Below are 18,021 nucleotides of genomic sequence, written 5' to 3'. Positions count from 1 at the left end.
TAAGGTGTTAGAAATAAGAGCTAAAATGCTCTAATGCTGTAGTCAAAGCACATAATTGTATACATATATACTGGTAGGGACTATAATTGTCTGAGAACATTGATCGAGAATTCCTTATATGGGCGTGTTTCAACAATTTCAATTGCCTCATCAGTAAAGACAGGTTCGACTTCAGCAGATTCCAGACCTGATTCTCTATCAGTATATATGTTTTCACCATAAGAATTTATGGATGATTTAGTGAATTTCAGTGTTTTATTGGGGTCACAGCTAAATGAATGTATAGGATATGAATTGGTTACTTATTGCTAATGCTTTAATGATAAACTTGTATCTCTTGTGGCTCTTGATTTCCAAATGAATATTTCATATGGCTATTAACAGTTAAAATATCCTATATAAGTAAGTTACTGTATAAATTGCTGTATGATTTGCTACATACATATTTATATATATATATATATATATATATATATATATATATATATATATATATATATATATGTATATATGTATGTATGTATGTATGTATGTATGTATGTATGTATATAACATACATATATATATGTATGTACATACGAGGGAGTGCTGAAAAGTTCCTGGCTTTAGATGAAACAAAATACAGAAGGATCAGTTAATTATGATTTTATTCAACATATTCCTCTCTCAGATTTACACATTTATTGCAGTAGTCCTTCAGTTTTTCTATGTCCTGAGAAAGAACTCTGAAGGTTGGGCCTACAGCCAGGCTTTTCACAATATCCTTAAAGCCAGGAACTTTTCAGCACACCCTTGTATATATGTGTGTGTGTGTTTATACATAAAATGTGCATACACAATGCTTTCTGCAAATCTGTAAAGAATCTCAGTGCAAATATATATTCACTACAGAAAAAGGTGTACATAGACATGTATGTAAAAGTACAAATTTGAGTGAATTAGGGCAATCTTTATGCTTTTGTTATTTATTCTCTGTAATTTTTTACAGGATATGGTCAAACGTTCTGAGAAAATATCTTCTGATTGCAAACACTTTGAAGAAGCCTACAAGACTGCTGATTCTTGGATTGATTCAGCATCCCAAAAGTTAGCCCAGTGTTCAAATGTAACCAGAGATAGAAATTTGATAGAAAAGCAGCTGGAGAAATTACAGGTATTTTTTTCTTTTAAGTAGTTGATGTCACCTATTGTTCAGTTTAATGCTATCAGCTGGCTTTATTGTGTTATGTGTATTTTGTCTAGATTTTTGATCTGAAAATAATGTTCTTCTTTTCTCACCAGTTTCAAATGTCTGAGAGAAAAAAAATACATTGAAACCCTAACATGAAGGTTAATTAACTACATTACAGATGTGTTGAGGGCAAACAGCTGAGTAGATAACATACTGAACTATCAAACATTAGTTTGTGAGTTCAAATCTGAAAAAGTATTTGTGATATTTCTGGATAATGTTTTACTCTACATAATCTTAGAGGATAGGTACTAAGTTATTTTGAATTGATAAACTGGCATCCTATCCAAGAGAGAATGTGTCTCTCACCTGCTTCCAACCAAGAAACTGAATTTAAGCATCAACTTCTTCGAGGCTTCAAAAAATTTCAGAGTTGAACTGTTGTTAGTTGAGGTGTGCCGGTGCTTGTCAAACAACACTATGTCCTTTCAAATTTCAATTTAAAATCTGGGTTCAAGTCTTAGTCCATGGCACCTATGTGTCTTCTATTATAGTTCCAGGCCAACTAATGCCTCATGTGTGAATTTGGTTGACAGAAACTGTGTGGAAGCCCATCTTATATATGTGTGTATATATATCTGTGTGTGTGTGTATGTTTGTATCTGTGCTATTCACTCCACTACTGCTAGACAACTGGTGTTGGTTTGTTTACACTCACTCCTTGAACTTAGTGGTTTGGTGATAGAAACTAATAGACTACTTACTGTAGTCTATTAGTTTGACTAAAACCCTTCAAAACAGTGCCCCACATAGCCACAGTCTAAATAACAAACAAGTAAAAGAGAAATATAGATTTATTTTGTAATATTCTTTAAAATTATGTCTTCATTTCAAGTACACAATTTCGTTTCTTCCATTGAATTTTTCTTTCAATTTCCACCTCCTTCAAAAATTGTCTATCAATAAAAATATATATATTTTTAAAATATTTTATTTATAGATATATATGCTTTATATAATCTTCATATATATTTTACATATACTTCAATATATATTTTATTCATATAGAAAACTTGTTTGTTTTCTATATTGTTGTGATGAGAGTCACAACACCCTCTTGCGAGAAATAGACTGGACCAAGTAATTATAAATAGTAGCAGTCAGAATGATGTTTGTGTGTTAGTTCGAATTGAGTTCACAGTGAAGTTAGAACGTGTTGGTTGGTTAGTTCATTTGGAATATTGATTGTTGGTTGGTGTAGAGATTGTTAGATCATCACATTGTTATTATGGCTGCATCATTATCTTGTTTACTGTTACAACACTGGTAGAGTGTATCTAAACCATCTGTTATAATATTGTACCATGATGATGGAGACAGAGGACACAACATCTGGTGACAAGAGTTTTGAAGCTCATGTAGGTTATTTAACAATTTCTTCATGATACAACTTGTTAAATTATGGAAGACCTAATAGCTTCTATAATACAGTTTCAAAAGTAACAACAAGAACAGCAACAAGAATTGCAGAAGCAACTAGTACAGCAACAACTACAACAACAACAATTGCTAGAGCTATACGCAAAGAAGTCCAAAAATACAGTAAGTTTGTTTTTTGCTAGATGGCATATCAAACTCTGTAACAAAATTCATTTATAACCCAGAGGAGAGTATAACCTTTGCAGCATACTACAGAAGGTATGAGAAGATTTTTAAGGAAGATTGCAAGATACTGTTGGACAAAGAAAAATTAGGGTTATCAATATGTAAATTAGCTCTGTCTGAGCATGAATGATACTGTAATTTCATATTGCCCAAAAAGTCTAGTGAAATTTGTTTTCAAGAAACAATCAAATTACTGCCCAACATGTTTAGTGATAAAACTTCTCTACTTAATAATACTCAAATGGAGCGTTGGAATTTAATTAAAAAAAGACGATGATGATTTTATTATGTATCCAGGAACAGTCAATAGAATGTGTGAAAGTTTTAAACTTAAAGAACTTACTCCTGCGATGTTTAAGTGCCTTGTTTTTGTACATGGCCTTAGAGCAAATGAAGATACAGAAATACAGGCAAGAATTCTTTCAAAACTTGAACAAGCAAACCAAGATTTAACCCTGCAGACTGTTGCAGAAGAGTATCAAAGGATGGTAAACCTGAAACACAATGTAAGAAAAATTCAAGAAAAGGATTTCACAAAAATACAAATATGTTGATCGAGAAAGTATAACTAAAGAAGATTGCTAGGTCCTAATCCATATTTTGGGTGTAGAGGCCTACATTTCAGAAAAGATTGTCCTTATAAAGATCAAAAATGTTGCAGTTGTCACAAATTTGGGCACAAGAGTTCACACTGCAGAACAAAAGTCAAATGTAAAAAATTGACTCCCAAATAAGGAAATTTTTACACATAAAAGTAAACAGAGTAAATATTAAATTACAACTAGATACTGGTTGTGACATTTCAATCATTACACTGACACTTGGAAGAAAATAGATAAACCTATGTTTAGAAAAACCGCGAAAACTGCACAGGGCATGGCAGGTGACAAACTACACTTTGTAGGCAAAATGTGGAATAATGTCACATTTTGAGGAAAAACTTGCAAGGCAAAAGTCTTCATTGTAAAGAATGCAAGCAATCTGTTTGGTACTGACAGTTATTTGAGTTGGAGTTATTTGACGTATGGGATCTCCCAGTAAGCCAGTGCTGTAAAGATTTCAATGGCTACCCAACCAGTAAAAAGAACTCAACAGCTGAATTGAAGAAAAAATTAATTTAAAAACCTTGTGTAATGTTATTCACGAACTGCCAGTGGCAGTGCATGATATAAAATTGAAATCCACAGAGGATAATTACATTACAAGAATGAAAGAAATGTTGGAGAATAAGCAAAATAAAAATACAAATTCAGATAATTTTTCACTATGCAATGATGTTTTAATATACGTGCAAGGAGTGGTAGTACTAACTGCACTAAAGAAACGAGTATTGCAGGAATCCCACAGTGGATACCCAGGAATGTCAAGAATTAAAGCCTTAATGAGTAGCTATGTATATTGGCCGACAATGGACTGGGACATTGAAAGTTGTGTAAAATCATGTTGAGGTTGTGTGCTAGCAGCCAAAGCACCACTGATGAAATATCAATCATAACCTGAGATGGATAGTACATGGTCCAGGGCACATATTAACTATGCTGGACTGATGAACAACACATTATATCTAATTATTGTTGATAGTGTTACAAAGTGGCCAGAGGTATGTAGGTACAATAAACCAAATGCAAAGACAACAATAAAGTTCCTGTATAAATTATTTGCCTGATATGGTGTTCCAGACACGTTGCTATCAGATAATGGAATACAATTTACAGGTAGTGAATTCAGTTTCTGCAAAATACATGCAATAAAGCATATTTTTACCCCACCTTGCCACCCGAGGTCAGATGGGTTGATAAAAAGATTTGTTGATACTTTCAAGCAAGCATTAAAAAAGGCAAGAAATGACATAAGAAATGGCGAAATGCTAATGAAATTCTTGAGGGTATATAGAGTAACACCCAATCTGTATACTAGTTTGGGTAAGTCTCTGGCAGAGTTAATGTTCATATGAAAAATAAAATCAATCTTCGATAAATTATTGCCAGGAAAAAATATATTTAAAGGAAATACAGAAAAGGCAACAAAACATTTTGAAATTTACAAAAATGGTAGAGAAGGCTGGGCGGATGGTTTTGTAACTAAAAGATTAGGGAACATGATGTATGTAATTAAAGGACAACATTGGGAATATAAGAGACACCTAAACCAATTAAAGACAAGACATACTGAAAAATGAAAGGCAATACCAATGGAAGTCTGCTATGACATGTTTGAGGTGCCAGCACTGAAAGAGATTGAGCCTCGTAGAAGCAGCAGTAGAAAAAGGAAATAGACTGTACACTTAGAAACAATGCCAAAATTAAAAAGATATTAAATTTTCTTTTAAAAGAAAAAGAGGGCGAAGTGCTGGAAAAAAAAAAAAAAAAAATTTCACTTCTTATGGAAGTTGAAATTTCAAAAAGGGAGATGTTGAGATGAGAGTCACGACACCCCCTTGCGAGAAATAGACTGGACCAAACAATTATAAATAGTTGCATGAAAATATAATTATAAAATTATAAACAATTATAAATAGTTTGTGTGTTAGTTCAAGTTGAGTTCACAGTAAAGGCAGAAGGTGTTGGCTGGTTAGTTTGTTTGGAATATTGATTATTGTATTGTGAAGAGATTGTTGGGTCATTACATTGTTATTATGGCTGCATCATTATCTTGTTTACTGTTACTACACTGGTACAGTATATCAAAACCATCTGTCACAAAATTGTGGCAGTATCACAACATTTGAAGATGGAAGATACAAGATTATATAAGGACCTATTCCTTTATTCATTGTTTTCCGCTGATTCACTTTCACTTTCTTTCCTTTACTCATTCATATTTTTATCCTTTCTTTCATTCTTTAAACACAATCTCTCTCTCTCTCTCTCTCTCTCTCTCTCTCTCTCTCTCACTCTCTCTCTCTCTCTCTCTCTCTCTCTCTCTCTCTCTCTCTCTCTCAACTCTAATCTTTTTCTAGCATCTCCTTTCAGTTAGCTTCTCTCATACCTTTTCCTTTAGATCTTGTATCCCTGTTCTACTCTGTTTTCACCTCTATTTTATATTTTAAGGAGCTAATTATAACAAAAGAAGAAGGCCAGTTACTGACACATGCTGCCATCATGTCTGGAGAGCAGCTGAAACCTATAATCTCTCAAGAAAGCCGTACAGATTTACAAACAAGACTTAAGAATCTACAGCAGAAGTGGGACCAACTGGTTAGCAATATGACAGAATGCAAAGTTACATTGGAGAGTGACTTACTTCAATGGAGTGACTACAATGAAAGCTGCAAACAAGTGCAGAGATGGTTGGATACAATGGACAAGAAGATGCATCAAGACCAACCCATGAGAATTGATCTTGCTGAGAAAAAGGGTCATCTTCAAAAGATGAAGGTAAGGATCAATATTTTAAATTTAAAGCTAAGTAGGCACAGGCATGGCTGTATGGTTAAGAAAATTGCTTCCCAATCATGTGGTCTTGGGTTCAGTCCCATTATCTAGCATCTTGGGCAATTGTCTTCTACTATAGTTCCAGGCTGACCAAAGCCGTATGAGTGGATGTGACAGATGGAAATTGAAAGAAGCCCATTGTGTGTTTGTGTGTGTGTGTGTGTGTGTGTTTTGAAACTTGAAGCAGTAAAGCTATAAATAATAGCATGAAAAATATTGGGATAAAAACCCCTTTGGACAGAAGAAAAAGTCAAATCTACTTTGGTTCTCACTGTCCCCCCCCCCCCCACAAAAAAATTAAAAATAAAAGAATTACTTTATGTTCATCTCGAAGTTTCTAAATTCTTATGACATCAACAATTCCTTCTGGTAACAATAAAGTTTCTAAAAGGGATAAATTCAAGGGATTGCTCTGGTCCAATGGTAGAACATCTGTCATGTTTATGGATGTGAGATTGTGTCCAATGGGCAACCTTTGACTTTTTCCATCCAAAGGAGTTTTTAACTCAATATTTACAAGCTTTATTTACTTTAAGTTCCATTGTTCATAAAAAAAAAAATATTTCACATTCATTTCAGTTCTAAATTCTTATAATGTCAACAAAATGTGTGTGTGTGTGTGTATGTACCATTGTTTGGACATCATGTGATGGTTATAAATAAGCATCATTGTCGTACAAGTGAGGTTCAATGGGGAAAATACTACCTTGCTTAGAAACAGATGAGGGTTGGTGACAGGATGAGCACTCTGTTGTAGAAAGTCTCCTTCAACAAATTCCATCTGACCCATGCAAACATTGAAAAGTGGACATCAAAATGATGATGGTGATGAAATCATAGAAGAGAACAACCTTATAAAATACCAGTGTGTTCAACATTTATAATATATTTACAAATGCAGAACAGTTCTAGCTGTAATAGTTTGTCTCTGAGAAACATTGAAATGTTTCCCAAAGAGATTTGTGTGTTATAAATGTTATACATATTATTACATTAATCTAAAGCTGTTTCAAGTGTGTGTTTTAACAAACCTAGGGCTTGTAAGTTTCTCGTAGGAGGAAGTTAAAGGGAAAGGCAATCATATTAACCACCAAGTGTCAAAAACAAGATTAAAGGTCCTCGCTGAGCCACAGTTTCCCAGATTCTGTGGTTTATACACCTGCCACCCCCACTGGATGGGATGCCAGTCCATCACAGGATTACTCACTTTTACCAGCTGAGTGAACTGGAGCAACGTAAAATGAAGTGTATTTCTCAAGAACACAATATGCCACCCAGTCCAGGAACCAAACCACAATCTAAGGACATGAGTGCCAGACCCTTACAATTAGGCCACAAGCCTCCACAGTCACCAAGTGTAGAATGGAGTATTGTGATCTTGTCTTCTCACAATGCTCAAAAAACCTCAGGATTGTGTGCAAAAGACCATACAGAAGGTTTATAAATGCATGCCACCCATTTCTACAATTGTTTACACAAATAAAAAAGACAGGTCCTGCTGGTCACTACTACTGGGCTGAATAACTGTAGACTATATCAGATCTTATAGCTTGGAGATATCTGCACCCTAATATAGGAGAAAGACTACTCAGCTACATTGATGTTATTGGCAGCGAAGACACTTGCCCAAGATTCCACACAATGGGACTGAACCCAGAGCCATGTGGTTTGGGAGCAAACTTTTTACCATCCCGTCAATACTGTTTTGAAAGGAAACTGTTGAGTGACTTACATAGAAACCGTCTATATTTCATACATGGAGATACCATGGTATGTGGAGGTGCATGACTTAGTGGTTAGGGTGTTGGACTCGTGATCACAAGAGTATGGTTTTGATTCCTGGACTAGGCAATGAGTTGTGTTCTTGAACAAAACACTTCATTTCATATTGCTCTACTCCATTCAACTGGTAAAAACGAGTAACTTTGTGACAGACCGGCATCCCATCCATGGATGAATGTAAATGTCAGAGAAACCAGGAAACCATTCCTATACTCTTTATGGAGTAAGGTGAACTGTACCATATACCATAATATAATGTTTCTCTTTGATTAACTGACATGGGAAAAATATTTGTTTAGAAATATTTTCCTGTAATCACTGACTCAAATAAAACATTGAATGTTTTACATGGATATTTGCTACATTAGAATCATCATCATCATCATATAAATGTCCATGTTCCATGCTAAGCATGGTTTGGATGGGTTGACAGGATTTGATGGGCCCAAGGACTGCACCAGCCTCCAGTGTCTGCATTGGTATGGTTTCTGTGGCTGGATGCTCTTCCTAATGCCAACCACTTTGCACTGCATACTGGGAGCTTTTCATGACACCAGCTATAATGGGGATCACATTCAGTTTGCAAGAATATGATCCCTGGGTGGGGGGGGGGATTTTTTCTAGGAAATGAAGGGTCAATGTGTGAGAAGAGGGGCCAGAACTGAACAAGTTTCTTGCCACCTACTCCCTCTCTCAGAGGTTCTTGTCTTGTGAGCTCATGGGTGCTTGTGCCATGTAGAATGCACCTATTTTGGGGTCATGCAATGAACACATGTATCAGTTTCATGTAAAAAGCCCCCATGCTGGGGCCACATAGAAAAGCATCCATGCTGGTGTCATGTAGAAAAGCACCTTTGCCAATCATCATCATCGTTTAATGTCCGCTTTCCATGCTAGCATGGGTTGGACCATATCACATAGAAAGCACCTGTGCCAATATCATGTAGAAAGCACCTGTGCCAGTGCCACATACAGAGCACCTGTACTGGTGCCACATGATAGCACTAGTGCAGGTGCCATATAAAAAGCACCCAGTACATTCTGTAAAGTAGTTAGCATTAAGAAGGGCATTCAGCCATTGAGACCATACCAAAACAGATAACTGGAACCTGGTGTAGCCCTCTGGTTTGCCAGCTCCTGTCAAACCATCCAACCCATGCCAGGATGGAAAATAGATGTTAAATGCTGATGATGATGATGAAGATAATGATGAGTGGGATAGATCAGGTGGTGCTAGAAAGAGATGAAAATAGTAACACAGTGTCTGGGTGGCCCCCTCAAGGTACAAAGTGAATAAAAATGAATGGGGGAGAGAGGCAGCTACATCTTAGGCATTGAGATGAAACGACATGATATTCCTCTTTGATACTCCAATGAGGACAAAATTGCTGTCTAGAAATATTTTCTGCTAATCATTCTCAAATTAAGCAATAAGTTATTTACTTACACCTAACAAAATAAAACACATCTATTTGTGCTGTTAGAGAACGTTTTTCTATTGTTGATTTTAAATTATTTCATCTATTAGCAGAGCATAATTGAATTAATGATGTAGCTTATTTATTTTATGATAATTCACAGACATTATTAACTTTGCTTTCAATATTGAGATGAAATATTACAGCAATATCTCTCTGAAATATACTTTTATGTTAGGTTTTATGTGCACTGAATATCAGAACTGACATGTCAACTAATAACTATGTTATTATTTTCTAGGAAAAATCAACATTGGAATTTACTTCTCTATAATTTTATTTATGTATCAATAATATTTCTTAAATAACTTTTCAGAATATCTGTCATATGATATAAAATATTATTTATTAAAAACTATAAATTGCTTTTTCAGTTTCTTTGCAATCAATCATAAGCCTTAAATTGCTAAATGTATTTTTATTCTCTTTCTAGAACATATACCAAGATATTATTTCCTATTCTGCTATTATTGACTCCGCTGTACTTAAAGGTCAAGAACTGAACTCACTTGACAGTACTGATGGAGCATCAACAGATATTTCCAAGATATCCAGTCAATATGATTCTGTCAAAGAGTTGGCACAGGTACATTATAGTTGTTGTTATTTTTACATCATTATTTTGAAAACAAAAATATTACTCAGCTAAAATAGCAATTAATGAATGATATTAGACTAATTAGTCTGTAATTAATTATTAAATTGTAATAACAGTATCAAAATTTAGATTAATTGCTGCAACAAGAATTATTAGAACCAAGCCACGTGTTATGTAATTACTGCTGTGTATAATCATTATGACACCAACCATAATGATATGTATATGATCATTATAAAGCCATTATGCATTTCAATTTCATAAATTTTCCAATTGCAATATTGTTTTCCTCATTTTTATTTTATTCTATTCTCATTTATATTTATTTTTCTCTAGGGTCAATTGAGCACTGCTGAATTGCAAGTGGCTCAACAACAAAACTTCAATGATTCTGCTGACCACTTCAAAAGTTGGTTGAAGAGTGCCCAAGAGTCTCTTAGCATTTGCTCTGACACAGCCGGAGATAAGTCAACTATACTGATGAAAACCAACAAATTGAAGGTAACGTTTACTTGCTGTGTTTACTCATGTATAAATCACTCTCCTCTTATAATCGATTTTAATTGCAAAAACTGTCATAACTTATACTTAAAGCAAAGTTAAAACTATGAAAGGACAAATTTTTTTGCCAAGGTTTAACACCGAATTAGGGATCCAACTTAACCACATGAATAAATATGGCAGTTATTATTTTAATTAATTATTTTAATTTTGACACAAGGCCAGCAATATTTTTAAGGGGAGGGGGACTCAATTACATCAACCCTAGTGCTTAACAGATTTTTCTGTTCTCAATCATGAAAGGATAAAAGGCAAAGTTCACCTTGGCTGCATTTGTAAAGAGCCAGAAGAAATGCTATTAAGTGTTTCATCTAGCATGCTAATTATTCTGTCAATTCACTGCCTTAATTACTTTAATTGAATTAATGTCTATGTTGTCAATAAAGATTCTGGGAAGATATTTGTATACTCTAGTAAATTCATATTCCCATGATCAACAGTAAACATGCTTATGTGGTTAAAAGGATTTATTTTGCAATTACATTATTCTGAGTTACATCCCACTATACGGATGTCTTCAACCATGGCCTTGAACTGACCAATAAGTGGAATTTGGTAGACAGAATCTTTATACATATGTGTGCTTGCCTTATGCTGGTGGCACGTAAACGCACCCACTACACTCTCAGAGTGGTTGGCGTTAGGAAGGGCATCCAGCTGTAGAAACTCTGCCAGATCAGATTGGAGCCTGGTGCAGCCTTCTGGCTTGCCAGTCCTCAGTCAAATCGTCCAACCCATGCTAGCATGGAAAGCGGACGTTAAACGACGATGATGATGATGATGATGATGATGAAACATATAAATACCCATGAGGAACGTGATAAACTGGTGCCTTTGAACAAAGTCCCTTGCGATATTTGTTCTTTACAAGTTGCACAATGTCTCTTGTCTCTTTTCACTCTTGCCATTATAAATCCAGTGAACCAGTCATTGGGCCATTGAGAAACTAACCAGTTATACTATTATTCATAAAATAGAAAAGAAAAAACATATAAAGACTAGCAGTAAAAATATTTTATGACATTGTAAGGACAATAATAGTGCATTCTCAATGACTTTACAGCTCATGAGAAAAATGAAGTGCCCGACAATATTTTTAACAATATTGTTTTGTTTTGTTTTTTGTTATCAAACTTCATTTTAAATTGTAAAATCTATTACTTCATATGCTTGCTTTGCAGCCATCATGTGGTTACAGGTTCAGTCCTACTGTTTGGCCCCTTGGGCAACTGTTTTCTATTGTATCCCTGGGCTGACCAATATCTTCTGAAAGAATTTAGTAGAGAGAAACTGTGTAGAAGCCTGCCATTTATGCGTATATATGTGTGTGTGTTTGTGTGTGTATTTATGTGTGTGCAAGTCTTTGTGTGTGTGTTTGCCTCTCTTCCCTACCGACCACCTGTGTTGGTTTGTTTATGTGCTCATAACTTGGAAGTTTGGAAGAATAAATGGTAAAATAAGTACCAGAGTTTCAAAAAATAAGAACTGAAGTTGATTTAATTGACTAAACCTTCATGGCAGTGCTCCAGCATGGCCACAGACCAGTGTCTGATACAGGTAACAAGAAACAAAAAATAATATCATTATTAGTGCTTCTATTGTTTCTGTTCTTTCAAAAAATGTAAAATTGAAAAAATAAAAATTCTCTTAAAAATATTTTTGTATTTTTTAAAGAATCTCTGTGGTGAAGTTAACACTGGGAATCAATTACTGGAACAGACACATAATATATGTGATGCCGTTTTGCCATGCACTGCAAAATTGGGACAAGTCAAAATACAAAAGGAACTGCAACAAATGGACCAAGATTATAAGGATTTCAGTAATTCTTTGAATGAAGTTGACAGTAAACTCCAGAAATGTGTTTTGGAATGGGAGAAGTTTGAGACAGCAGCACAGAAATTTGATAGTTGGTTGAAAAATGGGGAAAAATTCCTCTGCACAGATATCCCTATGAAAGCTGTTTTGCAAGAGAAGAAACAACTTTTGAAAACATATCAGGTATAATGTATGATTTATAATATAGTAATAAAGACAAAACAAATGGTTATTTTGGTTATTACTACTTGTTTCCATAGCATAATTTCATTTAGAATATGGTACATTATATAATTTGGCAATTGTATTACCAGTACCCCATCAGTTATGATGACAAGTGTTCCAGTTGATCTGATGAACAAAACAGCCTGCTAGTGAAATTAACATGCAAGTGGCTGAGTGTTCCTCAAACATGTGTACCCTTAATGTAGTTCTCAGGAAGACTCGGTGCAACACAAAATGTGACAAAGCTGGCCTTTTGAGGGCAATTATATGCAAGGTCATATAACATTGTATAAGATCGTATTTTTGTAAAGTGCCATTTCCACAGATCATACATCAATGAATGTTTTTTAAGCAATCCTCTCTTTTTTTTTTTTGCACTAATCTACAGTATATGTATGTAAGTTCTCCTCCCTTGGACACTTCTGTTTCAAGTCCTAGAATTTGTAGGGTCAATTACTCAGTTTCCAAGGTATATAAGTGGTTCACATCACAACATTACTCTGAACAAGACAGCAGTCTGTCACAAGGTTACTCATTTACACCTAAGTGAACTGGAGCATTATGAAATGAAGCGCTTGGCCCAAAAACACGATGCACCCTTGGGAATTGAAACCATGATTTTTTTTTTATCATGTGGGCTGTATCCTAAACACTAGGCTAGGCAACTTCACCTATAATAGATAATTTATATGTTATAAAAAGCACTGATGCTGGTGCTATGTATAAAGTACCCAGTACACTTTGTGAAGTGATTGGTGTTAGGAAGGGTATCCAGCTGTAGAAATCATGTCAAAACAGAGAGATGAAGCCTGGTATGTCACTTCTGACTTGCCAGCTCCTGTCAAACTACCCAACCCATGCCAGTATGGAAAACTAATGTTAAACGATGATGATGATGATGATATATAATTGATAATAATTTACCATCGTCGACTCCATCATCATCAACATCATCATCATCATCATCATCATCATCATCATCATCATCATCTTCATCATTTTAATGTCCACTTTTCTGTCTATTTAATTTGTTCTCAGGACTTCAGTGAAGAAGTGACATCTAATCAAAAGGAACTTGACACACTGAGTGAACGTGCACAAATACTGCTGCAGACAACATCTGATACAGCTGTTTCTTATTCTATGACACAGCTCACCTCTCGTTTCCAAGTTGTGGTCAATAAAACTAAGGTGAAAATCTTTTTATATTTACTTAGATTCTACATTCTAGGAATAGACATAAAAGGAATAAGACATAAAAAGCATATGAACAAAAATGCTCTCCTTCATTCTCACTCTTATGCATTCTCTCCTTCTCTACCTCTATACTTATATACACTCACAGACATACATGCATGCATATACATGTATATTTATGAAAATATGTGTGTGTGTGTGTGTACACACACATATATATACATATATACACACACACATATTGCCTTTTATCTTTTACTTGTTTCAGACATTAGACGGTATATATATATATATATATATATATATATATATATACGTATGTATGAATTTACAAATTTATGCATACATATATATGTATACACATCTATATCTTTATAGATGTTTATGTATGTATGTATATATATATATATATATATATATATATATATATATATATATATATATATATATATATATATATATATATTAAAACTTAAAAGCACTGCATTGATTGAATAAAGGAATCAGTAATTCTGTGAAGTCCAATAAACTCATAGCTGTTACTCACCAATGTGTCTGACTTGATACCATGTACAATGCTTTTACTAATTGTTTTAGATGCTTGTGTAGTCACAAGCAGACATAGACATCTTCATGAACCTTCTCTTGACCTAGTGGGACATCTGGGCTGTAATAGCCAGAAGAAAAGAAGGCTACGTCAGCACTAAATTAGTACACACTTTTCAGTGGTGTCAACTGGAGAAACTTAGAGTAAAACTTAAAGTATAATGCATTGCCTTGTCTGCGAATCAGTAGCACAACTCTTTGATCATAAGTATTACACTCTAACCATCAGGCTATGCATCTTTGTAGGGCTTGATATGTATGTGTGTGTGTGTGTGTGTGTCATTGTTCAGTTTTATTTCAAGATTTCTTGCCAATAGGGAAAGAGCCAGTTTCTAACCTATATTCAGAGCTCATTCATTGGAATTTCAACATCAACAACAGGGTATTTTACAAATGTATGTATGTATGTATGTGCACATTTACAAATTCATACATAAATCCAAATACATGTAAAATAGTTATGTGTGTTTATATCTATCTATCTATCTATCTATCTATCTATCTATCTATCTATCTATCTATCTATCTATCTATCTATCTATCTATCTATCTATCTATCTATCTATCTATCTATCTATCTATCTATATTATATAATATGAATGTGTGTGTATATATATATATATATATATATATATATATATACATATATACATATTATATAATATAGATAGATATAAACACACATAAACAAATACTTTACATGTATTTGGATTTATGTACGAATTTGTAAATATGTACTTACATGCATACATGCATACATACATACACACACACACAACCTGGATTATGAATTGAAGATTGTCTACACCTACAATTTTTCCTTTCCTTATACTTCATTTTTATATATATATATATATATAAAGATTTTGCTTAGGTATAGTGATACTAATAACATGGTGTTAGATCTGAATGTACATATGCTTCTGAATAAAATGTTAGTTGAGTACAGAGCATAATATAAAATTAAATAAATGACAAGAGAACAGGAATTATGTAATCAACTACATTAGCTTACAGCTGTTTCTGCTATTAGATGCAGTGCAGTCAGAGCTGAGTGCACAAGCATCACCTTATAGCTTCTGCATAAGCACTGAGTTCTCAGTGAAGTGCATCTTGTATGCTGGTATAGTTGATTAAATAATTTCAGTTTTCTTACATTTCATTTTGCACTGTACACACACATACACACATGCTCACACACCCATATATATATTTATATAAATATGAACAAAATATTACACATGTAAATATATCTGTATATATATATATATATATATATATATATATACATATATATATATATATATATATATATATATATATATATATATACATACATACATGCATTCAAACATATGAATAATTATGTACAAACAAATATGCACACATAAACACATAAGCGTACATACATGCAAAATCTTAAGTACCACATACCTAGCTTTGACAGGCAACGTATATATTATTTTATCACCTGGAACCATCATAAATGTATTTGTTGTATTACTGCAGACATATTTTTAAGGATTCCCAGTTATGTAACTGTTTGAGCCTAAACTATTTACAAACTTAATGATGGAATCTGTTAATTTTTTTTCAACAGCATCCTGAGCATTTCATCATTACTATATCTATATTCTGCAGGCTACATGAACATAAACTCAGTTTTCAGTAACCCACTGACATTTAGAAAAAACAAATGTAGATAAACATTGACACTTGATAAAAACACTAACAGTAAAGATTGAAGAATACACACACACATTGTATACTATACACATATACATATATATATATATATATATATATATATATATATATATATATATATATATATATATATATGCAAGCAAAGTTGTATATACATTCGTGTGTACATATAAATATTGGAAATGCTTGTTTTAAATGACTTCTTTTTATATGAGTTTTGCAGATAGACAGATGTGTATCTACCCATCCATCTTTATATATATATATGTATATATATATACATATATATATATATATATATATATATATATATATATATATATATGAAGATATATATCATCTTATATTTATGTATATACATATATAATGTAAATATATAAAGATATATATATACTATATATCATATATGTATATATACTTATGTAAGGATGTATATATCATTATATATATATATATATGTGCGTGTGTATGAATATATACATATATATATATACAAAGATATACATATACATATGTATGTATGGGTGTGTATATATATATATATATATATATATATATATATATAAATATATATATATGCACAGAGATATACATAGAAATATATATGTGTGTGTGTGTACATAGACATAAAGAGAATATGTTTATATATAAAGAAATATATAACCATAGTTATTGATATTACAGTTTTTGATTACTTGTTTTACACATACTATTAGCAAACATATGTGCAAGCATATGTGTGTGTGTGTGTGTCTATGTATATATACATACATACATACATATATATACAATTCTAGATATATTTGCCCGTACTCATATGCAATACCATTAAAATTTCCTGGTTTAGTGTGAATTTTAGGATCGAAACATTCAATGTAACAAAGTAAAATTTTCAGAATTGTAATATATTTTGAAATAGCACAATTTAAACACACACACACTCACACAAACCATACAACACACACACACACACACACCATACAACACACACATACACACACACACCTACAGAGATTGATTCAGGAGTCACTTTTATACATTTTTTTAAATGCTAGATTTGTTATAATATTGTCAATATCTTTCTATATACATATGTGTGTATGTATGTATATATATATGTATATATATATATGTGTATATATATATATGTATATATATATGTATATATATATATATATATATATATATATATATATATATATATAAATATATATATATATATATATATATATATATATATATACATATATATATATATATATATATATATATATATATATATATATATATGCATATCTATATATGTATGCATGTATATGTGTGTGTGTGTGTATGTGTATGTTATTTTTTATATTTTAGCAAGATGTCATTATCACAAGATGAGAGTATGTTCATTCACCAAAAAAACGGTACAATATATTAGCTTAGAATACTACAGGTTTCATAGTGTTTCATGCCAAAGCACTTATCAAACTAAAAAAAATCCCACCACCACCTAAAAAAAAGGTGTCTTATATGGCAAAAAATAAATGGAATATTTTTGAAAACTCCCATTAAGCTCACATGATTACTATACATATATTTGAAACCCTGTAATAATAGATTGAGAAGATGGCATCTTTTGTATTATATATGTGTGTACAGGCATAGAAAATGTGTTTGCTTACACACATACATATACATATATACATATATATATATAAAAACATGTGCACTCATACACAACATGCGCACATGCACACACATACACACACTTACTCAGATTGATTCAGGAGTCA

At 32.8% G+C, this 18,021-nt stretch overlaps 1 protein-coding gene across 9 annotated transcripts in view; it reads left to right on the top strand.

Moving 5' to 3' along the window:
- Positions 1-18,021, top strand: part of LOC106881484 (muscle-specific protein 300 kDa) — an 815,448-nt gene that overhangs the window by 443,643 nt on the left and 353,784 nt on the right. For all 9 annotated transcript variants that reach the window (XM_089350452.1, XM_014931925.3, XM_089350453.1 and 6 more), the window contains 6 exons: positions 989-1,153; positions 5,887-6,213; positions 9,964-10,116; positions 10,465-10,629; positions 12,364-12,690; positions 13,771-13,923. In XM_089350452.1, coding sequence (XP_089206578.1) covers positions 989-1,153; positions 5,887-6,213; positions 9,964-10,116; positions 10,465-10,629; positions 12,364-12,690; positions 13,771-13,923 — 1,290 coding nt within the window. The remainder of the gene's footprint in view (positions 1-988; positions 1,154-5,886; positions 6,214-9,963; positions 10,117-10,464; positions 10,630-12,363; positions 12,691-13,770; positions 13,924-18,021) is intronic.

Source organism: Octopus bimaculoides, chromosome 4 (assembly GCF_046866305.1).
Source record: "Octopus bimaculoides isolate indiv1 chromosome 4, ASM4686630v1, whole genome shotgun sequence".
Taxonomy (NCBI): Eukaryota; Metazoa; Mollusca; class Cephalopoda; order Octopoda; family Octopodidae; genus Octopus; species Octopus bimaculoides.
This window is presented reverse-complemented; position numbering and strand designations above follow the sequence as displayed.